General features: G+C 39.2%; 1 protein-coding gene across 5 annotated transcripts; it reads left to right on the top strand.

Moving 5' to 3' along the window:
* Positions 1-1,717: 1,717 nt before the first annotated feature.
* Positions 1,718-26,652, top strand: PAIP1 (poly(A) binding protein interacting protein 1). Of its 5 annotated transcripts, none has more exons than XM_080372197.1 (11): positions 1,718-2,547; positions 3,714-3,895; positions 9,075-9,263; positions 12,708-12,820; positions 15,572-15,683; positions 17,009-17,134; positions 20,589-20,695; positions 22,067-22,184; positions 22,321-22,375; positions 22,948-23,061; positions 25,242-26,652. In XM_080372197.1, the coding sequence occupies exons 1-11, from the start codon at positions 2,343-2,345 to the stop codon at positions 25,307-25,309; spliced, it is 1,389 nt and encodes a 462-aa protein (XP_080228323.1). In that variant the 5' UTR covers positions 1,718-2,342; the 3' UTR covers positions 25,310-26,652. The 5 variants fall into 5 exon arrangements, with proteins under 5 accessions (XP_080228323.1, XP_080228324.1, XP_080228322.1 ...); XM_080372196.1 differs by having other exon boundaries at positions 1,950-2,547; positions 22,968-23,061; XM_080372199.1 differs by lacking the exon at positions 1,718-2,547 and adding an exon at positions 2,992-3,106 and having other exon boundaries at positions 22,968-23,061.
* Positions 26,653-26,897: the final 245 nt, after the last annotated feature.

The following is a 26,897-nucleotide window of genomic DNA, read 5'->3' as shown; positions in this document are numbered from 1 at the left end:
TGAAGTAATTGTCAGGACTCAGACTGGAACATTCTAAGCAGAATTTCAGGCATCGTCTAAAGGGGTTGACTATTGTAGGTATTTTGGGGGGATTGTAATTATGGATTTAACTGAAAGAATCTCTTTTGGTTTTGTTTAAAGTGTCTACATCGGGGAGGAGAAATTGGGTTCCCAACCAAACACAACTGCTCTCATGCAAACTTCAGTAGTGTATCTGTAACAAAAAGATGGATCCATGATCACATTCCACTGTAAATGGTGAGTAGGTGCCAAACAGGCGTTAAGATAATACAGAACATCCACTACATGAAAAGAGTTCACATTTAGGACCAAAGGTGAAAAGTTGTCTGGTTCAATAGTGATAACCAGAGGCATATAATAGGTATATACGTTAAAGAATAAGCTTTGTTTTCTTGAAAGATGAGCATATTAAAAAGTGATGCCAGTATATGATGATGGGTTTTTTAAAACCTCAGGATCCTGAGACCAGCGATTGAGAATCTCAGCTTCCCTTTTCATACAGATGTAAGCTTTTCCTTCTCTCCCTGGCAAGGTAAAGTCTGACCAGAGGTCACAATCTAGGCTTTGAAAGTGGAGCTGAAGTAACACAAGAACACTGAATATTTCCAATATAGTTAGTAGCTAATATTTGATCTTTAAAGGATTGGTAATAATGCTTAAATCTAGTTTTGACAATTATTTACACAAGGGAAGTCTTCCAACTTTTTTGAAGACTCATCAAAATCTCCTACATTTGCTCTCATTTCAGTAGCAGAGTATAGATTTGTTAGTTTGCTACGTCTTCACTGTCAGTAAGGTTGCCTAGGAACAGTTTTCATATGAGCCTAATTCATTTTAACTGTGTCACCTTTAGTGTCTGCCCAGATTTTTCTCTCACCAAAAGCCTGTCCAATTCACACCTTGGGGAAGTCACAAATACTTTACACCCTACACACCCCCCATGCCCTCCCTCCCCCTTAGTAATCAAAAATGGTAAAAATGTAATAAAACAAATAGGAACAGAACTTCTAAAGGCACCATTTTACAATATAATTGGATTTTTTAAAAATACAAGACAGTGCTATTCTGAGTTTATTAATAATGTTTCATACCTACTTTCGTATTTTTCCATCCCCTTATGAGTGATTGGAACAGAGTTTGACCCAGCATCACACCAACCTTTGACTTTGGCTGTGGAAGGAACAGGTGGTGAGGCCAGCACAGGCCAGCCTGTTCAGGGAGACAAAATAAAAGCATAACCAGCAGATCAGCTGAGGTGTATTCTGTGCACTCCAGATACCAGTTATCTGCCTCATCCTAAAAGCAAATTGTGATCTGGAGTTTGCATAAGTGGAGGAAGACTCTGGACCGAAATTGAACAAAAATAGGTGAATTAAATTGTGCTGCGGACATGTGAATTCAATCATTTGCAGTTAATGTGATAATATTAGAAAAATGCATTACATGGTGGCTCCTTCATTTAGTTCCTGTTGGTGTGGAAGGTTTTAAAAAGATTGTTACCACATCATGTATAAATTATGCACAAAAATACATTATTCTGAAAAAACACTTATTTTAAATAGCCTCGACAGTTCAATAATATTGTCACATTGGAGGCTTAACTTCGTTGGCTTAAATTTAGAATTTCACCTGCAGCTTTTCTGCAGGAGCCTGTTCCTTGCGGAGGCAGCCACAGGGCAGTGTGGCGGGGTGAGATGCACCTGTAGCTACAGGTGTCCTGCTAGGTGTAGCTGCAGCCTTGGTCCCGTTACGGACACCTTGCGCTGTTTGTTCCTGTCGGGAAGCAACTACCAGAGAATATTGCCTTCTTGGAAATGTCGTTTCCAAGCTTCCGAGGTTCTCGGGGACGGAGGGACGGAACCGGCCGCTAGCGCAGGGCAGGCGCACGCTGCTTGGATGCTGAAGCCGATCCCGGGAGGGGGGGGCGCGGAATGCCGACGTATCGGTTCTGCGTACGCGAGGCGAACAGCGCGGCCCGAAGTGCGGGCGAGGGCCTCCAGCCGGGGCAGCCGAGCGGGCCGTGGGGCGGGGGCAGCCCCGTGGGCGTCCCGGGCTTCCCCGTAGCGTCGCGCTCCCCGCCCCCGGCGGCGCCCCGCGCCGCGGTTGCTATGGCGACGGGCGTGGCCAAGCCGCGAGAGGGTGCCGTCAGTGGCGCCGGGCCGCGACCATCGCGGCGGTGCCCGTGGGGGTGAAACTGAAAGTGAAGAGATCGGGCCGCGGGGAGGCGGGACCGAGCTGCCGCGCTGCGCCTGGCCCCCTGCCTAGCCCTGCGCCGGTCGCCAGCTCCCTCCCATGAGCTCTTGAGCTGCCCCGGCCTGAGCATGTCGGAGAGTTTCGACCGAGCTCCAGGTGCCGGCCGGGGCCGGGGAAGCGCTGCTCCCCTCAGCGGCGCGGCCCGCCTCGAGGGCAGCGGCGCCCACAGCTCGGGCTCGGCTGAGGAGCAGCAGCAGCAAACGGGCGGCCTCTTCCCGCAGCAGGAACCATTGCGGCCTCCGAAGACGGCGCCGCTGGGCACCAGAATCACAGGTACGGGCCGCCGCGCAGCGGCCCCCTCCCCGCTTATCCGGAGGCCCCCAGTGCCGGAGGTGGCGGGTAGCAGCCCCCTGAACCCCGCCGCGCTCCGCTCTGCTCCTGCTTCGCTTGTCGCTCCGGCTCCCCTGCCCTCCCTTAGCCGTCCCATTGAGGCCGGAGCCGTGGGGCTTCCTCCTCGCCTCCTTCCGGCCTGGCGGCGGGGACGCGGCCTTTCTCCCACCCCCCGCAGGCGCAGAGAGGTGGCGGCGGCGTGAGGGCCCGCCCGGCCCCTGGGCGCTGCGCGGAGAGCGCCGGGCCTCGGCAGCGCGGCGTGTCCGATCCGCGGGCCTGTCCCCAGGCAGCGGTGTGCGGTGTGGCAGCCGCTCGCAGCGCCTCCCTGCTCATTCCCCCCGTTCTGTGCCCGCACATCGGTGTGTGCGTTTTATCCGTCCGTTAATCTGACCGCAGATGGCCTCAACCTTCTCCTCGCTGAAGAACTCCAGCCTACAGGTTTGCCAAAAAGTAAACCCAACCGAACAGTAACACAAAGCATTGTTTGTCAGTTAGCGTTCAGGTACGTATCAGATTCTGTTTTCCGTAGACTCAGGAGCTGCTAATCTATAGAGGTACATTTGGAAAATGTGGATAATACGGTTTTTAAAAAACTATTTCATTGGATTTTTTGGCAAATGATGTACAAGAATGATGATAGTTAAGTTTCTTTGAAGATTATGTTAAAGATTAGTGATGTCTTCCATTTGTCAACCCTCAGAGTCTTGCATTTGTGTCTGAAATCTGAGAAAAACCCACAAGATGAGCAAGCGTACCATAAGCAGACGTACTAGTTTAGTTTCTCAGGTTAGCTCTTTCAGAAAACATGTTTTCATGGGAGGGGAGAGAGCTCTTTTTTTCTTTTTATCCTTCCTCTCCCTAGGTTTTTTGTCGCCTTCACGTAACCCTTGTGTTTACTTTATGTCGCATTGAAAGACATCCAGAGATTGCTAAAGTGAAAACTTCATATTTAAGAAAAACAGCAAAAGCAATATACTCAAACTTGAAAGCATATTTGTAGTAAAAGTATCTTTAAAGTCCCCAAAAAATTACATGTTCTGTGTGTACTCTGTGTGAATACATACTAGTTTAGTGATTTCTGAGAGAAGCTGTTAACAAAAACTTTTCAGAACATCTGCAACAAACGGGAATTCCATCTGGATCACAAGATAAAGTTTCAGTTCTTGATTCTGGACGAGAAATGGCTGAACCTCAGGTGGCTGTGGCTCCTGTGGTAACGTCAAAGTTGTCTGTTAAAGCACCTGAATTTTATCCATCAGGATACAACCAGAACTTCCATCAGAACTTCACAGTGAGTGTTTATCTTCTCTTCTTAGTATATGCCAATTTACTTCTATTCAAATTAACAGTGTTTTCTTGAGATCTTTTATATCAGATAACTTGAATGCTGCATTTACTGAAGATATTCCAGAAAATCTGATCATAACCCCCCAGAGTCACAGTCAGAATGTTAAGTGATAATGAGTGAATATTACAGTGTACATGAGAGCTTTTATCATGGGATATTTTGCAAAAGCTTGCTGTACATAACCATGTTCCTTGTTGATTACACCCAATATCACAGTAAGCTGTCTTTTTGGTGACTGAGATTTTAGGCAGAACTATGATGCCTCTATCACCAAGACTGCAATTTAAGTAAAGGCTTGGCTGCACTTCTATGCAGATTTCACAGGTTTTTGAAGGAAGTGTGGGAGAAAGCTTGAACTTTAGTTTTTCTGAGCCTAAGGTTTACCTTTCCTAAACTTACCGTGCCATAGATACGATTGGCCATGACCGCCTAATTCAGTGTACAGTCACGTGTCTTGTAATTCCTTCAGTGATATCGTATCCCCAGAGGGCAAAAAAAATAGGTTAGGCTCATTCCTAGCAGTTACCTACCCACATACCTTGTAAGGAATTTTGCAGCCAGACTAAAGGTGCTCACAGATCAATATTGTAGGTGCATCATGTATAAAAAGTTGATACGTCTTACTGTCTACGCCATTTTCTTCCGTGTTACTGCTTTAGTAGTTTTACTCCAGGGAGGTTCTATGTGAATTCTTGGAATATTCTTCTGTTACACAGCCAAACTCCGTTACTATATATAAACAGATGGGAACTATTACTTTTACAAGTGCAATCAAGTGATCAATTATACTGAAGCAAGTGAATTTTGAATAACTTACAGAAAAACAGTTGATTTGAATGCTAAATACAGTGGTTTGGTGTTTTAAAAGTCTTTTCCTCAGCAGTAAAATTGATTACTATGAACGTTATCTAAACGTTACCAGCTTTGCCAGCTTACTGAATAGAATTACTGTCCTCGGTAATACAAACCCATAGCCAAACAACTGTTAACAAAATGCCAACACAAACATGCTTCAGTCATGGACAGTCTAGGGGAAAAATAACTACTTTGCCCCCGTACTTGTTACATGTTTTCTGTAAATAAAGGATTTCAGCGCATAAAGGCCAAAATCCCCACCATTGGGAATGGCGTACATAATGCATACTTGAAAAGTTGTGAGGCCAGCAATGTTGCTTTTCAGCTGTTTTGCAAAAACACAAAGTATGTAGGAGTTCCTGGTTGCTAAGTTGTGGGAGTATGCTATATGTGACTCATCTACTGGTAGAAATAAGTCTTAAAATGCTAGCAACACCTAGAACATTTATTTGGAAGTATGTTGCAGGGACCTTAATCTAATCAGAATATTCTAGGCACAGAATAGTGGTGTTTCAAACTTCTGTACTTCATTATTATGATGTTTGGGAATTTTTACTCTAGTGACTGAATTAAATTCATAAATTGGGCCCAGTTGCAATAAAAATAAATTTATCACTTTACTGTTACACACATTTTGACAACTTTTAAAATTTGAATCAAAGTTTTGAGAAACTCCTATTTTTATGACCTAAAATTAATACTTTTTAGCTTTCATTTAGAATGTTTCCTGGAATTTATCGATCTGAAAACTCCCATTTCTTTTATGAACTACACTGTAGTTTTGCTGTTCAGCATTTATTGTTTTAGAAATAATGCTGATTCCTTGTTTGATCACACATTACTGTAATTACTATGTGTGTCCATACAACATTTGATTATTCCAGAATTACAGAATGGTTGGCGTTGGAAGGGACCTCTGGAGATCATCTACTCCAACACCCTGCTAAAGCAGGTTCCCCTACAGCAGGTTGCGTCCAGGCAGGTTTTGAATGTCTCCAGAGAAGGAGATTCCACACGCTCTCTGGGCAGCCTGTTCCAGGGCTGTGTGACCCTCAAAGTAAAGAAGTTCCTCCTCATATTCAGATGTCAGATGGACTTTCTTCTGTTGCAGTTTGCGCCCACTGCCCGTTGTCCTGTCACGTGGTGCTACTGAAAAGAGCCTTGCCCCATCCTCTTAACACTTGCCATTGAGATATTTGTGCATTGACAAGATTGCCTCTCAGTCTTTTCTTCTCCAGGCTAAACAGGCCCAGCTCTCTCAGCCTTTCCTTAAAAGGGAAATGCCCCAATCTCCTCATCATCTTAAGTGTAGTCTTCTGCTGAACCTGCTCCAGTAGTTCCCTGCCTCTCTTGAACTGGGGAGCCCAGAACTGGACACAGCACTCCAGATGCAGCCCCACCAGGGCAGAGTAGGAGGGGAGGATAATGCCCCTCGATCTGCTGGCCACGCTTCTCCTCCTAATGGCCCCCAGGATCCCACTGGCCTTCTTGGCCACCAGGGCACACTGCTGGCTCATGGGCACCAGGGAGCCCTAGTGGACAGCAAGTTCCTTCCCCACAAAGCTGCCTTCCAGCAGCTGCCTTCCAGCTGCCTTCCAGCCTGTTCTGGCACGTGGGGTTATTCCTTCCTAGGTGCAGGACCCTACACTTGCCTTTGTTGAACTTCATTAAGTTCCTCTCTGTCCAGCTTGCCAGCCTGTCCAGGTCTCGCTGAATGGCAGCACAGCTTGGTGTATCCTGGCTGGAGAGTTTCCAAGCAGGTTGTTCAGAGAGATGCTAGTTCAGCTGTGTGTGATTAAGCTGCAGTTGTTGCACAATAATGTCATAGTTCTGTGGAACAAAATAAGTTTATTGTACAGAACTTTTACTGAGCAATTTGAAATTGCCTAGTACATTTGATTTCCTTCAGTGAAACAGAATATTTAGCAAGTTACACATAGGCCTGTTAGCCTTTATTCTTCGGCTTTATAAGCTCCAAACCATTAGAATTGTAGAATATTTTAGGCTGGAAAGGACCTCTGAAGCTCCTCCGCTTCAGTCCCCAATTCAAAGCAAAACCAACTTGGGTCAAGTTGTTGAAGGTTTTACCCTTATAAGTAATAACAATTTGGCACCATTTCCATAGACTCGTGGGGTTTTTTTCCTATTTCTGATGGGCAACATTAAGTAACTTTATCTTCAGTATTGTTCACTGAGCAAATACTTTAGCTAATTAAACATCCTAGGAAATATTTCTATTTTTCCTTTTGTTATACTGATATGTCCCCCGTTAGCTTAAGTTGTGTACCTATTGAAGGCTTTTGAAAAATTTTGGTTTTTCCTAACATGTTCTTTACAGGTTGTGAAATTAATGTCAATACTTGATTCTCAGAAATGTGTGTCTGCCTTTCTCCACAGCGCATATCGAGATAAAAATCTTTCACAGATCCATGTTGCCTCACAGTAGAGACTGAGGCATTTTGAAAACAGCAAACAACACCCTGTCATTGAGGGAGGGGTGGTGGGGAGAGGGAGAATATAATTATAAACCTTATCAATGTATTTATGTCTGCTAAATAAAGAAACTTTTACCATTTTTAGCTAAATTTTTCATTACAGTAGGTGTATTGTAAACCTTTTTCTTGTAAGTAGTACCTCAGTTGAGGATTCTGATATTCTGTATGTTACAGTTACATCTTGAATTGTTAATTATAAGTAATTTCTTTAGCAGTCTCTCCTACGGCTCCTGCTTGCACTTTTGACATCTATATGAGATGCATTTCAACAACCTTCTGTGTAGCGTGACACTGTTGTACTGTGTTACTACTTGTGGTGGGTTGACCTTGGCTAGACATCAGCTGCCCACCAAGCCACTCATCACTCTGCTCCTTAGAACAGTGGGGGAGAAATTAAGAAGGAAAAAAAAAAAACACCCTTGTGGGTCAAGATAAAGGCAGTTTGATGAGAACAATAGCAAAAATCACACACATGGAAGCAAAGGAAAACAAAAGATGTTACTCCCTACTTCCCATCATCAGGCAGTACTTAGCCACTTCCTGGGAACTGGGGCTCCAATATGCATAGCAGTTCCTCTGGAAGACAAAGGTCGTAAATAACAAGTGCCCCCCTTCCTCCTCCTGTCTCTTAGCTTTTATATCTGAGCAGATGTCATATGGTATGGAATATCCCTTTGGTCGCTTTGGGTCAGCTGTCACAGCTATATTCCCTCCCAAGATCTTGCCCACCCCCAGCCTACTGGGGGGGGGGGCATGACAGGGGGTGGGGAAGGGAAGGTTGGAGAGACAGGCTTGATGATGTGTGAGCACTGCTCAGCAGTAGTCAAAACTGGTGTTTTACTACCACCCTTTTGGCTGCTAGTACAGGCACAGCACTATGACGGGTGCCGTGGGGCTTGGCCAGGGCCAGTACATTACTGGTGACATCACAAAGTATGCTGCTTCCTTTGCTGTTCCTCTCACACACTAGCATTGTAATCATCCAGCACGTTATTGACTTGTGTTGTTACACATGTTCATTTCTGAGTGGACAAAATTAGCAGGCTTCTGTTCTGTCAGCGGGAGCATAAACATCAATAAAGTGATATTGTGCTACCTTATCCTTTCTCTAGGGGACAGGTGTGTTTACTGTCTGTTTTTTAACCTCAGCAGCTGGAAATTAATGCAGTACCATTTGAATAGTTTCATGTCACACCTTGTAATATTTCATCCATTGCCAAGAGATGCAAATTCGCTTGAAAACTTGAAAAGATCAGTTTTCCTGGCTACACTTTCTACATGGAAACACTGTATTTATCTTAACTTCTGTAATCTCTCCGTCTTCTGTATATTGTAGAACACTATAACTCTGTGTAAACCCAAAATAGTTTGTTTCAAATTTTCAGATTTTCCTTCTACAGTTCATATAGCTGTAGCACAGCTTATGTGCACATAGCCTCAGCTTGTTCTTGACAGATACACTTTGTTTGTTGGTTAATCTTGCACCCAACTTTGCAGACATTTATTTTTAATCTGTCTTTTGATGTGTTTTGCTGGGAGACCCAAATATCTATAAAAACACTAGTTTTTAAGATGGTAGGACTGCTGGAGCTTTCAGATGCATTGAGGCCTATGCTCTCTAAAAATGATGACGTGAACTGTGTAATAAGATCACTGTCAAGCATGCAGAGACTCAAGACTTAAGCACTGTATGGTTACTTCTGGAGCTAGTAAGTGTAACAATATTATTTTAGATTCTTTTAAATATTTGGTATATTCTTTCACTGCTATAGGATTCTTCCTTTGAAGATAGATACGATGGCTATCTGACTTTGGCAGAATATGTACAAGACTTCCTAAACCACCTCACTGAGCAACCAGGTTGTTTTGAAACTGAAATTGAGCAGTTTGCCGGAACACTGAATGGCTGGGTCACTGCAGATGAAGCTTTACAAGAACTTGTTGAACTCATCTATCAGCAGGTAGCCTGTATGTTCTGTCTTAAAAACATGGATATTATACCTCTGTTACCTGGTATCCAAGATATGCATACCAGTATTATCTGTTACGTAGTCGTATCTACACAGTATTTTGATGGTTTGAATTTTTCCTTTTAAACAGAAACATACAGGGAAAGATCTTGTTCAATAAATTGAAATGGTAGCTCAAGTAGGACACCTGGACAGTTGATAAATTTCCCTGGTTTACTCTGTTTCCTTTGTGTGTTTGGATCTCCTGGGTCACGTACTAGAGTTGAAATTACAGCACTTGAAGGAATTATATTTGACTTGCTGTATTTATGTAGGAAAGATTGAAGAAACTTAAGCAATGAGTTGTACATATTTATTCTACCCTGCAAATTTTTTTTTCATAATACTATGAGACCTTTAATTCCTTGGTATTTAAAATAAATAAATAAATATATATATATATATATACCTACTGTACACATCACTCTTTGGAAATGCTCCTTTATTTGACAGGCTTTCTTCATTTGGAATATACCTATTTCACAATAGCATAATTGGAGAAAAGGAAAGCTCATCTAATGGTAACTGGGTCCAAACCCATTGATGGACGTGGAAATGAGGACACAGACCTTGAGCTGAACTTTGTACTAATTGGGGGAGCCATTGAAAAGAACAGCTTAATACGTGTTGCTTAGCAAATGAGCTGCTGTCACTGTCTTTTGGTCTTGCTGCAAAGGATGAAGTCAGGCTTGTGCTTGCTATGTTTAACATCAAGTGTCTCTCACTTCCCTGGGTTGGTTGCTTTCATATTCTACCTTGAAAAGTGCAAATTCTTACTCACCTTTTAAGTGCAGGTACTTGCAGAATATTGTAATCTGGGGGATGTAGAATCTGCATGGCTGGTTAGTCGTTGTACAGAACTGTGGAGTCTCAGGTTTCTTATTATACAGAATTGATGCACATTCAATTCAGGATGATTTAGTTAGATGTTAAGATTACCTGTGCTATGTTTGGTGACATCATTTTCCCGTAATTTATTTGAACACATGGATGATAGTTAAAAAGAGCATATTCTCTCTTACCTTTATTGGAAGAATAAAAGAGGAATTTATCCCATTTTAACTTCTTACATGTTAAATACATTGACTCTAATGTAAGTCTTAACGTTGCTTCTTCCTCTCTCCCTCTATTTAAAAACAAGTACAGTGTTAGGGTTGGCTGTGCCTTCCTTAGCTGAGAAGCATTCAATGTTATCAGTCTGAAATTATGTGAAAAATAGAACAGCACAAAACATCTGTGCTAGTATCCAAAAGCATCTGATTCTAGTTTTGTTGTATGTCAGGATAGGATAGTGTTCCAGTGTCAACTATGCTTATTTTTGTTCTCTCTTGAGCAGAGGCTCAAGTATTTGTGTTTCTTGGCTTACCAAAAAACAGTTAAAATTGCTGAAGTACATTTGTAAGCATTTGCGTCAGTGATACTAATTTAGCCCAAATGAGCAGATTTACAGTTGTTAGGTTTGTGAAAGAAAAAGACTAAAATAAAGGAAACCCAAGTCCTGTACAGTCTTTCCTTCATCTGCGTGTCAATTATCTTCACCTATCTATAAGTATTAATTACATAATTCCCCATTGTTCCCAATCCATTTATGTCTGTGGACGGAGTGAAGTTCCAGTTCTCTTGTTTTCCAAAAGTTGAACTTTTGAACTGACTTCATAGTTTAAGAATCTTTACAGTTGTGTAGTTAATACAGTGGATTGTGTTAAAGCAACTAAAATTTCTCAATATATGAATTGGTAGATTAGCCTTCATGCTTAGATTGTGACTTTTCTGAGTCAGAGATAGACTGAATTTATCAGCAACAGTAATTCAGGGAAGATGATACTGTGTTGTAATGACTAGTTATTAAGATGACATAAGGTGGGGTTTTTTGTCTCTGTGTGCTATGCCAGGTCATAATACCTAAAATTTAATTGTTTCAGTATTTGATGCAACAACAAATACAGACTAACTAATGAGGAAGATGATGTTTTAAAAAGCCAAATGAGGCTTGAAGAACTGAGTGTGGGTGTGTGGTTTTTGTTAGGAAAGAGAAGTGTAGTTTAAGTGATGTATTTTGCACAGAAAAGAGGGCACCTCTTCTGGTCCAAATAACTGATTGAACCAAAGCACCAAAAAAGCTCATTAGCTATTTCACATGTCTCTTACTGGAAACGAAATTCTATTAGACTATGCTAATTACTTAATTTGTTGTATATTCCTATTTTTTTTTCCAGCAACTTTATGCATATAGTACAGTTACAGTGAGTGCATCTTTTTATTTGCCTGTAGAAGGTAACTAGCTGTAACGCACTGACGTGCTAATGGAAAGATGCTTTTTTCGAACATGTTAGAAGCAGAAGCATGCAAGCACATCTATGACACTAATAGATAATCAAGATGTAAAAGGAATGTTCAAAGATGATAAAGCCAAAGGAGAAGTTTAATGAATTCTTGGTGTCCATGTTTTCTTTTTGGCAGAGCTGATGGATTTATTTACACCAGAACCTATTTTCACTGAAGCTGTATCTGAGAAAAAATCTCAAATTCAGGTGGTGTTGAAAGGAAGTTCAAAACAAGAGAACAGTAATAAATTGCCAAAATAAGGGCATGTTCTGTGTTAAGTGCCATGAGAGGTTGAATGTAGATGCTGTTGAGTTCCCAATTACTTCAAAATTTCAAGGGGTGGAAGAAGGTATCAGGATTAAAGCAAAATATTTTCAGTCTGTAACTTCCATTGTGGAATTTCATTGCTACCACCTGTTTTTCGATGACAAAAGTGTAAAAGTTCAACAGAAACAGGACTTGCTTTGGAAAAAAGGATCCGTCAAGAGCTATTAACTGTCATGATACAGTTTTAATGTCTGAATGAGGAGTTTGCTATTCTGCAGATTGCTACAGCATGTACAGGAGAAAATACTTATCTTTAGTTGTGTTCTTGCACTCCTTCCCTGTGCACTCACTATTGCAAAGCACAGATTCTAGGTTAAAGAGCTCTTAGACTGAATTAAGGCAACTTTTTTTAATGTTGTTTTAATGTACTCATCACTCTTTGAAGAAGTATCTTAGTGTCCACTGTTGATTTTTTTTGTATAAACAGTTTGTAAGTGACTTTAAAACACTCTCTGGTTGTAGGTCAAAACAGAGTAGTCTTGAGGATACGTGGCATAATGACGGTTGTTTTCTTAGAGCCTCAAAACCACAACAGTATAATGAATTTCTGAGTGCTGATATGCATACAGCAAAGTGTTGATGACATACAAAAATTAACATGAAAAATAGTAATTATTCATCTTCTGCTCTTCAGTTTTCTAATCAACTGTTATCACAGTTTCCAAAAAAGCTTGTAAAGGTATTTCCTGACAGCCCAATCATGAGTTTTATGAATAATGTATTTTTTCACATTTCTTTTGGAAGGCCACATCTGTCCCAAACTTTTCCTACATGGGAGCACGGTTGTGTAACTATCTGTCTCACCATCTAACCATTAGTCCACAAAGTGGGAACTTCCGACAGTTGTTGCTTCAAAGGTCAGTAGCAGCACGTAATTTTAAACCTATTACTTCCTCAGGTTACGTCTTCCTATTTTGTATGTAACTGTCAACGTTGTGTGCAAAGAGGTATATATTTAATACAGAAGTTTAGATCGAGGGTTAATAAGCACAGGTATGTACTGGATATTTAATATATGTATTTTAAAATATTTTAATATTTTTAAACATGCAAATAGGTCTCTTCAGAGTACTGTAGGCTCTTTTGAACTGAGTATCTTAGACTGATCCCAAATTACAGGGTAAATTTGAAAGCTAGTCAACTTTAAAAGTGTACTAAATGCTTATGTACTGTCCCTGTCCTTTGACTCTTGCCAAGACTTTCTTCATTGTGTTTTTTCTTTAATTACTTTTCCAGCTGCAGTTGCAGTGTAAGGTTCATTCATTGATCGGCTAACTGATTTTGTGTCTATGAAGTAGATGCTAAAATCCAGAAGGATTAATTTCTTCGATTTTCAGTTACTACAGAGTTCTGGTAGCGTATGGTTTAATAATGGTTAGACTTTGTAATTAACAAAAATGCAAGGTTTTTTAAATGGATATATTTCCTTTAAAATCTTAACAGCATGACATTTGAAAGAGTAGTACACTTTAACACTTCAGAATTCTTTAGAAATTAACCTTTTTTTCTTTAAGGACTTCTGGCTTTCTAAGTCTTAGGCTTGCTGCCTATTTTAAAAGTTTCACTCTAGTCCACCTATATTTAGGAGCAAAAGTGTGATAAACTTTTGACAGCAGTGCGCTCCGATGATCTTTTCTCAGGAGTGGTACTGTATGGAGAAGCTGGGAATACTTTTTTTTCCCTTCTCCCAAAGCAGATGAGCCCTTTTGCCTTCAAAATTAGCACTTTCATCTGCTGATTTTTTTTTAACTGTGTTTGTTACGGAACTTGAAGGAAATCCCTGTTAGTGTTGGATTATCTGGTTCCTGTTTTTTAAAGCCAACCCAACAGGTAACATTCATTTTAGCACTCTGAAGCCATGAATTTAAAGTTGCTTATGTTTTTATTGCTAATATTGATGGAACTAGGGGGGGGGGGGGGGGGGGGGGGGGAATGAACAACCTAACAATATGCCCTCAGAGAGCTCCTCTTCTATTTCTCAGCCTGAGTTTCTACCTTAAATTTTGTATTTCAGCTTCTTAGCTTTTTCAGTTTCTGTAGTGTTTCTTAATCCATTACATAATCATTGAGTATACATTAGAATTTGTCTGTTTTCCATTTATCTTTTTTTTTTTTCTGTTTTTGAACAGCTATGTAAACTTGCATATTTTTGGTACAGTTGTTGAATCCTACTAGAAAAATTACCTCACTGCTGTGTTATCTTAATCGTCTCTATTTGTGTTTATATCTAAATTATAGAACCATAAGACTTACAGAATGGTTTGGGTTGAAAGAGACCTTAAAGATCATCTTGTTCCAACCCCCCTGCCATGGGCAAGGGACACCTTCCTCCAGCCCAGGTTGCTCAAAGCCCCATCCAGCCTGGCCTTGGACACTGCCAGGGATGGGGCATCCACAGCTTCTCTGGGCAACCTGTGCCAGTGTCTCACCACCCCCACAATAAAGAATTTCTTCCTGATACCTAATCTAAATTTACCCTCTTTAAACTGGTTTTAAACTGGTTTAAAAAAACATTACCCCTCATCCTATCACTACACTTTCTGGTGAAGAATGCTTCTCCATCTTTCCTGTAGGCCCTCTCCAAGTACTGGAAGACCACTGTAAGGTCTCTCTGCAGCCTTCTCTTCTCCAGGATGAACTACCCCAACTCTTTTAGTCTCTGCTCACAGGAAAGGTTCTCCAGCCCTCTAATCATCTTTGTGACCCTCCTCTGGACCTCCAGCAGGTCCATGTCCTCCTTATGTTGGGGGCTTCCAGAGCTGGATGCAGTACCCCAGGTGGGGTCACATGAGAGCTGAGCCAGAGGGGGAGGATCACTGCCCTTGACCTGCTGGCCACGCTTCTTTTGATGCAGCCGAGGATATGGTTGAGTTTATGGGCTGTAAGCGCATGCTTTAGGTCATATCAAGCTTCTTGTCAACCAACACCTCCCAAGTCCTTCTCCTCAAGGCTGCTCTCAGTCCATTCTCTGCCCAGCCTAGTATTGATCCTGGGGGTTGCCCCAGTGCATGTGCAGGACCTTGGACTTGGCCTTGTTGAACTTTCTGAGGTTCACATGGGCCCACCCCAAGCCTGTCAGGGTCCCTGTAGATGGCATCCCTTCCCTCTAGCATATCAACTGCACCACTCAGCCTAGTGTCATGAATTACATATCACTGCCACTTAAAATGGTGACATAGAGAATTTAATAAACAAGTGTAAAGGCATCTAAGACAATGTGGGCAACACCCTGAAAAGGGGAAAATGTCTTTCAGAGTGTATCTCTTTTATATTTCTGTGGATATTTGGCTGTCTGTGTTAGATTTCCTAGTCCCATATTCTAGTATATATGCTGTGTAACTGTCTTTACAGTTTGCTCTATTTAATTTTGCTGTCCCAAGTATCTCAGTGCTTGAAAGCCTAATCATGTAACCATACATACTCATCTAAAAGGACACAAATCCACAGTGTCCTTGTGAAGTCCTCTCTTTTCCTTCACAAATCATACTTCCCAGCATTCAGCATTTAGCAGTTTTAATGCAGTTCGTAAGTTGAGTATTGTGTTGAATAAGTAGCATGTTACGTGTGTTGCGATGTCTACAGATAGGATTTTGTTTTAATGTTTACAGGTGTCGAACAGAGTATGAAAACAGAGATGAAGCTACCAAAGGGGATGAGACTACTCGAAAACAATTTCATGCCTTTGTGCTGTTCTTGGCTGAACTTTACCTTAATCTAGAGGTAAGAAGAAAATTGCATGTCAGGTAGTTTTTGATTAATTTTTTGTTGTGTTTAGGTAAACCCTGAAATGGAATATAATATGAGGTGTTTTTCTGAAGGGAGACAGGAATACAGTAAAAGAACTTTAGAACAGTTTCATTGTAATGCATATCCAAGAAACAGATAAGCAAAAAAAGGACAAGGCCTTAGAAGAGAAGTATATAAAGGGAGTGGGGAGTGGTGTGTGCGTGGGTGTGTGTAAGAATTCATAAAAAAAAAACCATAAACCACCTTTGCAATGCAGCTTTTGATATCTTCTTTAACTGGCAAAACCACCAAGATGACTGTGCTTAAGCAACATAGGAAATACTACAATCTAGCAGAAGCAGAATCAGGATCAATAACCATGTAATTCTGTATTCAACCACTAATAGGAACTATTAGCAAACCCTTGAGGAAGATGTCAAAATCCTCAAGGGTTTGCTAATAGTTCCTATTAATGATTGAGCAATTAAAATCAAAATGAGCAATTAAAAATGCAGACCTTTAAAGATATTTCTTCTAAAGGCCAAGTCCTTGGCTTATGCACGAAGCATGAAATCTTGTAACCAGATTGCTTTTTTTGTATCTGTGATATGTACAAAAAAGTGTATGTACACTTAAAACTTGCTTGACTTTTATACCTGTGAGTTCAGTAACTACACTACCTGTGCTGTAATGTACTTAAAAATACATTTTTGATTGATAATTTCAATGGTTTGATTTAAGAGACATTATAAAAATGTTCTGCTGGCATGACGAAAGAAAATAATTCTCTGATTCGTCCATTTCTGATCATAAGTGGGCCTTGAAATCTACTTTTCACTTGCTAGAAGTAAAAAGGAAGATTTGCTATGGGTTTGGGGGAGAGGGAGTTGTCCAGTTCTCTGGAGTATACCATTTTTAAAAAAAAACATTTTCTATAATTTTTAAATACATAGTGTCTTCTGGAAGTAAGCCACTACAGTTTTAGGTAGTGCCTAAAGTAGTATGGGAAAGAGCACAGGATTTGGGTAATTTCGGATTTTGTGGACAATGCCAGGCATTTGGTAGCTTTTCTTAATAATTTATTAGCAAAGAAACAGAATGCTAGACATGCATTGTTATGTATATTTTGGAATTGGAAGGATATTAATCTGAAGTCTGTGTTCTGAAAATAGCTATTGTATTTGGTATGTTCTTCCAACTGAAGAGCTCAAATAAGTTGATCACAAACCAAATCATACAGCATTCAAGAGAGAAAATAGAACAATTAATTTCTAAAATTTAAGTCTTTAAAATGTGTTTTTTATATATGTATTTTGCAGATTAAAGGAACAAAGGGACAGGTAACACGAGCAGAAATTCTTCAAGAAGGCCTTCGGGAATTACTAAATGCGCTTTTCTCTAACCCTGTGGACAGTAACTTGATATGTGCAGTGAAACTCCTGAAGGTGAAACAGTAGTTCTTAAAAAAATCATCAAGTTTTTTAAACTTCCTATGTTGGGAGCAGTGGGGGAAACGGCAAATGGGAACTCTTTACATGGTTTTATGCATTACATCAGTAGCAAAGCAAGCTGTACTTCCCTGCCAGTTAGTACCATTATGAAACTGAGCCAACAAAAAAGTACATACTGCTGTGAAAGTAAAACGCAAGGCTAATTATGTACATAAAAGAGCAATAGAACTGCAGCAAGGCACAAAGGAGTAAGCAGTCTATTCAGGGCTCCTTTTGCTGCTTCTGCTATGGGAGAAAAATTAACACAACTTGAATGAATTTTGGGGGTTAGGGTATGTTCTCTGTTCTGAATGACACTTAGCAGTTAGGGTCTACTACTTTTTGTAGCAGAAGGTTGTTGATATCAGTGACTTCATCCTGTATTGTCTGCATCATTACTGCTGTAGAAATATGTATGTCTCTTTCATGATAAAAACAAACCTCTGCTCTTAGGTTTTACTTTCTCTTAAAAAAATTGTTAGCCCCTATACAGGGAGAAACTTTTATCTTCACTAGCCATGGTTATACTCATATTTGGGAAAACACAGTTTATTTTAGAAATGAAAGGTTTTTAAAAGCTAAACAGTATTTTTCTGGAGGTTTATTTCTGGTGTTTTGTGGTTGGTAGGTTTGTTTTTCCTCACTCTACCCTCTTCCTGCCATTCCACTATTTTTCAGTCTTTTTTGTTGTGACCCAGAAGGAGTTGTGTAGGACAACCTTCTTCCCCTTAGGACCAGCGACCAACTAGTTTTATGATTTATTAACACAAAATACAAGACATGGTCAGATACAATAACTCGGTGGTGGTTATTTTAACTGGATAAGCAAGTCCTGTGCCACGCGTTGTAACTTAGATCTGGTCACTATTCAATACAAAGAACAAGAGGAGAGGAGAAAAGAGAGAGAGTGAAAGAGAAAAAAGAGATATCACTACCTGTGGATCCAGCAGCATCCCACTAGATCTTTTCACTCTGGGTGTTTTTGTGGTGGGGCTCCCACCCAAGCTTTTGTTGATTTGGGTTATACTCTCTAGAGGATGCCTCCTTATTTATATACAAAGTGAGGTATGGTCTGTGCAAGCTCACCATGTGAGCTGTGGTAGCAGGGGATCCTCATTGGTGGTCGTGAGGGGTCTAGGGCACCCTTGCTGTGCACATCAGCAGTTGCGCTATGTTACCACAGAAGTTTCTTCAGTTCCTCTCCAGTCTGTGCAGAACAGCTTTGCACCACCTCCACTTGAATTTGTGTATTTAATTTGTGTGTTTAATTTGTGAATTTGTGTGAATTTAAGGCAATTATCAATATAACAGTTCTTTACACTGTTCTTTTTTGAATTTAATTCCAATTCTGGCAGCTTCTTTTGATATGGTAAATAGAGAATATGGAAGAGAGATTTTACATCTTCTGACTTAAATCCTTATTGAAGTTTGGATATTTATGAAGGTTGCTTCACAGCAAGTGTGAGGGTGTTCAACAAGTCCACTCACAGCTGTGGTTAATCCTTATATTGGCAGTCTTCTCTGAAGCAAGGCCCACTGAAGGACCTTTCAGAAAGACAGTACACAGATCAGGAAGCTTTCCAGTGCTGCTATTTTTTATTATTTTCCTCAAAGAAGGTGGAGATCTCAGTGTTTCTGTGGATATTCTTGGAATATTTATTTGGCTTCACAGCATCCATTCTAGAATAAAAGACAGTGAATAAATAATTATATGACATGTTGCTAAATCTAAAAGGTGTTACAGAACAGATACCTATTTTTTTCCAATGCAAGTGTTTTCTGATGCCTTACAGTATATACAAATGTTTGAGTCTATCTGTAGCAAGATTGGGCAACCTGATAAACCCTCATTGCTGGCTGGGGTTAGACCACAACACTACTGAAGCAATAAACGTCTCCGGTTGTCTTTTCCATTTAATATAGTGGTAGATAAAGATTTTTCACCTGTTTGCTTTGCAGTATGTTTACTCTTAATTAAACTTTCTTGGTGCTATTATCTAAGTATCTAGGATCAAGCTAGGACCACAGTAGAAAACTGGGAATACCAACAAGATGCTTGCTTTTATCTTTGCATTTTGTTCCTTTGTATGGTCAGGTGTCATTCCAGGCATTGTGGATCATGTAATGTTTATGCTGAGTAGATCAGGAATTGCAATTAACTTTGATCATAGTGTGTCATGGTTTAACCTCAGCCAGCAACTAAGTACCATGCAGCCACTCACTCACTGTCCCCTGGTGGGAATGGGGAGAGAATCAGGAGAAGTGAGAAGGTTGAGATAAAGTTTAATAGGTAAAGCAAAAGCCATGCATGCAAGCAAAGCAACACAGGGAATTCATTCACCACTTCCCATCAGCAGGCAGGTGTTCAGCCATCTCCAGGGAAGCAGGGCTCCATCACACGTAATGGTGACTTGGGAAGATGAATGCCATCACTCCGAACATCCCCCTCTTCCCTCCTCCCCCAGCTTTATATGCTGAGCATGATGCTCTGTGGTATGGAATATCCCTTTGGCTGGTTCAGGTCAGCTGTCCCAGCTTTGTCCCCTCCCACTTTCTTATTCCCCTTCAGCCTTCTCTGGCAGGGCCAGAAAAAGTGAAAGTCCTTGACTTGGTATAAATTGATACAAATATGTATTACTTAGCAACAACTAAAAGCATTGATATATTACTAATTTTTCTCACACTAAATCCAAAACACAGCACCGCACCAGCTGCTAAGAAGAAAATTAAGTTAATCCCAGCCAAAACCAGGACATAGGGGCAAAATATTTTTTTCCAATTTAACTCCTACTGTGCAATTATTGGGCAACGAAGCACTTACTCTTAACATAAAATGTGTTCATCCACAGCAGTTCTAGAGCTCTCTTAGCAGCAGCTTCAGTCTCACAGATTTTTTGTATTAAAATTCAGGCTGGCTTGGTCAGATAATTCTTGGCTCCTCATATATACACCCAGATGAAATTCTCTGGCACATGTGATGTCAGCTAAGTTGACTGAAGGGTTTCTAAAGTTTATTAAACCACTTGTAACTGTGAGGTGAGCTGGTGGCACAACCTGCAAAAATAGGTTCCCCTTTTTAAAGCATGTACTTTAATCAAGTAACATCTGACATGTCATTGAAGAGTTGTTTTAAAATCTTATTTCACTGAAAGGAGAGAAGTGGCTGTATACTTCTAGGTAAAATAAACATTGGACACAGAGCTACCATACTGTTCATAGTCTTACTTACAAGGTCTGTTAATCTGTGGGGCAAAAAGATGTAGCCAATTGGGAGTTTCAGCCCTCAGGCAGTCACACACTGTATCTGAACATTATGGATTGTTACAGAATCTCTTCTGTTGATAGTTTATTAAATTTTTGTAGTTTTCTTCTAAAAAATCCCAAACTTTATCCTTTTGTCTGTCTTTAGTTGACAGGCTCAGTTTTAGAAGATGCCTGGAAAGAAAAAGGAAAGAATGATATGGAGGAAATGATTCAGAGAATTGAAAATGTTGTGTTGGATGCAAACTGTAGCAGGTGAGAAGATAAATTTATGTGCAGTGTTTTGTTTTTATATTACAGAGAACACTATAAAATCTGCAAGAATCATGAACACGTTAAAAACTTTTATTTATGAAAAGTAAGATGATGTTTCGGTCACTTTCTATGTTAAAAAAAGGGTATTTTTCAGTTGAGGGGGTTTGGGGGCTTTTTGGTTTTTTTTTTATTTTTTAATAGAGTTGCAAGTTCCACTCTTAATGATTTATTTTATTTTTTTTAACCTTCTAGGTCTTGAAAACTTCCATAAGTGCTTTAGGCTCTAAGAGCAAGTATATATATACAAGAGACAATAGTGGTGATATCTCATAGTTTATACTTTTATATCTGAATTTAACAGTATTAAATCAATACAAACAGTATTAAATATATGCAAATTACTATACATGTAAAGGCAAAATGGAATATGCTTTGTGGTTTTTTTTCTGGAGAGCATGTCTTTTTGGCAGGTTCTTCGTGCAGTCTGGAAAAAAATGAGTGGTTAGTTGATGTATTGTGCTTCTTTTTGCAAAGAACTGCATGCATGAGGTTACCTGATTTTGCTGTGCTTTATCCTCAGCTTCTTGCAGACTTAATAAAAACCTATAGAGGGTTCAGATACTGTGACCTGATCTCTTGCCACATGGAGGGAGGCCAACAGGTAGCTCGTAGCATCTGTGGGTTGTAATTTGAGTTTCCCCCCATGAGAATGAGGAAGATTTTGCTTCAGGAACAAGAGAAAATTGATAGCACAGGCAAAGGCTTCAAAGACACAAAAGCACAAACTACAACTGAAGATTTTATTTGTATTTTTATTCCTTAATGAGACTCTTCTCAATGGACTCGCTCAAAAGAAGAACGCAATTTCTCTTATATTAGGGGTGAAATAGGTGGTGGTACCTAATGTATGAGAGACATTACTTCTCACTATTGACTGCAAAATTTCAGTGTGATTAAGAGGGCTGAAGTTAGGAGCGTAAATTAGATGATTAAAATGCAATTTTAAGATCATCCCCTTGTTTTTCCCAGTCCTATGCTTTTATCAGAAAAGGATTTGTTCTTTAACCTGTGCTCAGGCTTGGTATCTTGATAAAAACTATAACAATTCCTGCTTCATATGGGCTCCTTATTTTACCACAGAGGAAGTGAGAGGGTGACTGTCTCATAATTGACACATAAAGCATCTAGACTTGCAGGGGGGGAAAAAAACCAAACTCAAAACTACCTAGACACTGGACCAAATACAGTCTTCTAGAGCTTGGGAAGGGGAGGGTGGGTATTTAATTATGTAGTATTTGCAAGATAAGGGATGCCCAGTTTACTGCTTAGCACAAAATATTCTAACTTTTCTAGTGCTTCTTTTTATTTCAGAGATGTGAAACATATGCTTCTGAAACTAGTAGAACTGCGATCGAGTAACTGGGGTAGAGTTCATGGAACTTCTCCACTTACAGAAGCTACCCCTGAAAATGACCCAAACTATTTTATGGTAAGGATGTACAGACACTTAAGATTCCTTAATTTAATGCAAATTTAATTTGGTTCATAGACAAACATGTTGCTGAAAACTACAAACAGCTGTCTCTTCTGAATTCATATAACTTTCTGTATAACTTTATTCTTAGAATGAGCCAACATTTTACACATCTGATGGTGTTCCTTTCACTGCAGCAGATCCAGGTATGTCACAAGCTTAGTATACCTGTCTTCTCAGTCTTCTTTAAAAAGTTTTAGTTAAGTACATAAAAAGTTGTTCTTCACGTCTGAAATTCATACAGCTTAAAAGACAAAACTGTATCTGAATTCTTGGCTTTGTGTAACACATGCCTTATTCTGTATTAAAATAAGGTAAATTAAATGGAGAATACATATTTGAGTTATTATAGTTCAGAAGAACTTGTGCCATAATCCTCAGCACTTGGTCTCTCCAGAAAGTCGGATATCTTCAAGTCTTCTTTTGTTTATCACTTGTTAATAGCAAAAGGGTTTGTTTCTTCCTTGGTTTCTTTTGTTTTCTGTAAGCTGAGTACAATGTGGTATAGCATCATTTGAGGTAAAGACATCTGTGACTACCTTTACAGTTCTTTGGGAACTTAGGTATCATTCTTAGAGGTCAGCTGACGTCCTGAGAAAACACTAGCATAACTTTTTTCTAGAATATGTTTCATGACATTTATGTTTCATTAAACAGGCTGTTTTCAAACTGTATAGATGTATGGTAATATAGAGGGCTACTCTCACATATTATTTAGTCTCACTTTTACTTTGCCAGATTATCAAGAAAAATACCAAGAGCTGCTTGAAAGAGAAGATTTGTTTCCAGATTATGAAGAAAATGGAACAGATCTATCGGGACCTGGAGATCCGTATGTTTTCTTTTTGAGTTACAGGGTTTTTTAATAGAAGTTATTTTTGCTGCAGAGTTAGGAATCCAATCCTGACAAAAATGAAACTAAATACAATTACTGTTTAGCTCTACAGTGGAAGTTATGCATTTGTTTGGGAATAAGTTGGTTTGTAATCAGACAGGTTTTAACAAATCTTATATTTATTCACTGGAGTAGGGTAATTAAATTTCAGATATTTATGCACATGTATGAACATACTCTCTTCTGCATTTTTTTTTTTAATTTACAAGCAAAATGAAGCACCAGATCTTCAAGTGTTGGTAGTGAGGCAACCTAAATTCATTTGTCTGATGCACATACACATCCCAGCTAGAGTTGATTACAAAATTTTCATTTTTTCAAAGGGAGGAGGTTGTTTCTCTCCTTAGGATAAGTAGTGTTCCCTCAATTAAATGGCTATTCCTTATTCCTGTAGAACTAGAAAAGCAATCTAATGGCAAAGGGGGAAGGAATGGATGGGACTGTAGTCAGACTTTCTGTCACTGGTTTATAAGAATTCAGTAGGAAACCAGTAAAAGAAGTATGGTCTGAAATAAATTGCTGTGAGCTTTGTACTCATCTGGTTGAAGGAGGAGGACTTTCAGATCATGATTTGATACCTAAGAACATTTTCAGTGTTCAGGTGTTTTATGTGTGGTAAGAGTTCTGACCTGGATCAGTATTTTTGTAAGTAAATTAGAAAACTTTTACATTGCACCTAGCTGAGGGGCATGGCAAGAACTTTGGAAGACTAATTAGACATGTCGTTAGAAATCAACAAGCTCACATGGAGGGGAAAAAAAGAGCCATGTGAACCTCTGTGCTTAGAAGATTAAATTAAATGCAAAATGGAGACAGAAGGTTACAAAACATAGCAAATATGAAGAGTGACATGTGGAAGACCATTAGTCAACCTTCTTGCAAGGTGGCTGTGGAACCTTCTTTTGTTGAAGGTTTAAGAAGAGCTTAGCCAAATATATGCTGATCCTCTGTCAGCTATTTCTCATGACCAAGATCAGGGAGAAGGTTCTGTGTTGACTCCCTTCTCAACACTACACTTCTACAAGAAAGAACAAATAAATATGTATGGGTCCCTTCCAACTCAAGATACTCCACGATTCTGTGATTCAATGCACAATGCTGAAGAAAAAAATGCTTTCCTTGTATGTTTCTGTGACGCTTACTGTATTTTTTGTGTGAAACATACTATTTATGACCTCTCTACAGATAAAATACGCTCATTCCCTAGTCTGGAACTAAGGCATGCAGTAGATGATAAACTGAGCACCTGAAATTAATGCACACTTTTTGCATCAGTAGCTGCTGACTGTTTTCTTTAAGGCTGTTCAGAATTATATACACTTACCATGTCCATTGTTTTAATTTATGTTGATGAACACTCCAGCTGAACCTAGAGAAAACAAGGAATACTCAAGTTATGTCCCCATAACTGGGGAGAAAGAAAGCTGAAGTGATGCTCATCACTTCCCAGCTTTATTTTGAAACTCTGCAATAGTCTCCACTCTGTGCAATACTTACTATCATTAATGGGATCCAGTCTTTTCTGTGACCTAAGACAGGTCTTTTCTGAAAGACTGGTTACCATAGAATAGAACATAATGTAATGCAGATGCAATAGGGAGGGGAATGAAGGTTGCCTGCCTTCATGTATCAACAAACAGGAATGTAGGTTTTCTACATAAATACATCTTTTGACTAGTGTGCAGCCAAGATGGTTGATGCAGCACCGGAACTAGGAAGTTGACCAACCAAGAATTATGTTAATATGACGCTAATTACAGGTTTTGCAAATAGATCAGTACAGATGCATTATTAAATTTTGGGAGGCTTTTATTGTCTTAGCTTGGATTGTCTTACCACATTTTCTATCATCTCAGGAATTATTTCTGTCTTTAAAACTCTGAACAGCATAAGATGATGTAAATTGGTGACAAAAAACTGTAGCTATTTCTATCTATGCTGCTTTGAGGTTTCCATTTGTTTTCCTAGTGCCCATGATTTTTTTTCCTCTTCATCCCCATTAAGAAAAAGTCACAGTTAACTGCTGTTTATAAAGCTCTGTGTTATTCTTGACATCTACATAAATGTTTCTGAAAACCTGTATGTAACCTTAACATCTTTGGTGATTTTTTTTTAAGGTATTTTGATGACATTGATGATGAGATGGATCCAGAAATTGAAGAAGCATATGAAAAATTCTGTCTAGAATCAGAACATAAGAGAAGACAGTGAGATGTTACACATTAATGTTAGTTTATTAAGCCAGTTCAGGTATGGTTAGAACACAAGGGGACACAAAACATTTGTACCAAAATAAGGAACTTAAGTTTCTCTAAGTACTGAAGTTACACAATTTCCATTTTGTTTTAACAGAATCTGCCAAAAATTGTAAACTTACACCTGGTAACTTAAAATGTTGTGTATATATCATAGTTTATTTTATGTACAGGTATATGAACAATGTTTTGGCTGAAATAAAAATAATTTTTAAATTACCATAACTGACATGAAAATTTAATGTGGAACTGTCCCATAAAATTTCCCTTGAGGGAGAGGGGGGAAGAATAACTTGATCTAAATTTAATTGCTTGTTTGCTTGGTTTAGTATATATTGGGATTTACTTATCCTTTTCACCATATACAAAATATCAGGCATTTAATTATTTTTTTTTGCCCCTAAGGAGACTATGATACAAATACGGATATTTTTTTTCTGTAGATCACAATCATGAGAAGTGGTTTGTGAAGGTTTTGTTTTGTGGGGGTTTTCTTGTTTTGTTTATTCTCTTTTTCTTCCTATTCCAAAACCCATATGGGTGAGGTCTGGACTTTTTTTTTTTTTTTTTTTTGTGGAATAATGTGTTATATGTTGCTATGTGAAAAGCAAGCAGTATTTTATAAGTCGGGTGCTTTCAAGATCTTTGGTTCAGATAAGCTTATTTTGAACTTCTACAAGCAAAAAACTATAAATTCTTGTTTTTAAGACTATATGCATACAGTTGGTTTAACCCATGCTTCTCCAAGAGTATGTGTAGTGCCCTGTATTTTTTTTTTCTTTGTAATGTATTTAACATGTCTAACCATCCAGCAACCTGTGTAACTTTCTCCGTTCTTCTAATTCTGTGTAGTTTGGTTTGATTTTGTAGTTGGAGTAAATTCATATATTTCATAAATGTTAACATTCTGAAGCCAGCTGCTCTTTTTTGACTCCATATAATCGTGTTAGTTTTCCTAGGATACTCCATTTTGTTGCCAAAACTCAGTTGTACTGTTTCCTGTTATGTTACTGGTTAGACTGAGTAGAATCCCTTACCAAAACCAAAGGGAAGTATTTCCCAAAAGTTAGCTACTATAAAGAACACATGTTGTAAATATGCATGTAAATAATTCTGTTAATATTTCACTGTTACTTGTTTGGTTAAATAACTTCTGCATCTGCTAATGGAGTGAGCACTGACTGTTTTCTGGGTGTTTATTTAACATACTTACATAGTTTGGAGTTTTGAAAAATAAAATTTAACTAGCTTTGTTTCCTTTGGTATAATTTCACTACCTTGTCATTTTGCTTAAAAAAAAAAAATTGGGGGGGTGTTCTTTTGTCTCCCCTTTTTTCTTTAAAGTACACAGTTGCAGAGAGTATTATCTGTTAATACTCACTGGAAAAATAAAACTTACCAAAGGGCAGTATGGTTGTAAAAACTGTATCACCATTTCAAAGTCTGTAGACTAAAATCCAGAAACTAGAAAAGTGAAAATTAGATTAGATGGTTTTCACACACATTCTCTGACGTTGA

This window comes from Falco punctatus, assembly GCF_963210335.1.
Source record: "Falco punctatus genome assembly, chromosome: Z".
Classification (NCBI taxonomy): Eukaryota; Metazoa; Chordata; class Aves; order Falconiformes; family Falconidae; genus Falco; species Falco punctatus.
This window is presented reverse-complemented; position numbering and strand designations above follow the sequence as displayed.

Bases quoted from the DNA above. Each gene is read 5' to 3' on its own strand.
- PAIP1 (XM_080372196.1), top strand. From the start codon at position 2,343: ATGTCGGAGAGTTTCGACCGAGCTCCAGGTGCCGGCCGGGGCCGGGGA. The intron at 3,896-9,074 runs GTGAGTGTTTAT...TCACTGCTATAG, and splicing joins ACTTCCATCAGAACTTCACA to GATTCTTCCTTTGAAGATAG. The intron at 15,684-17,008 runs GTAAGAAGAAAA...TGTATTTTGCAG, and splicing joins AACTTTACCTTAATCTAGAG to ATTAAAGGAACAAAGGGACA.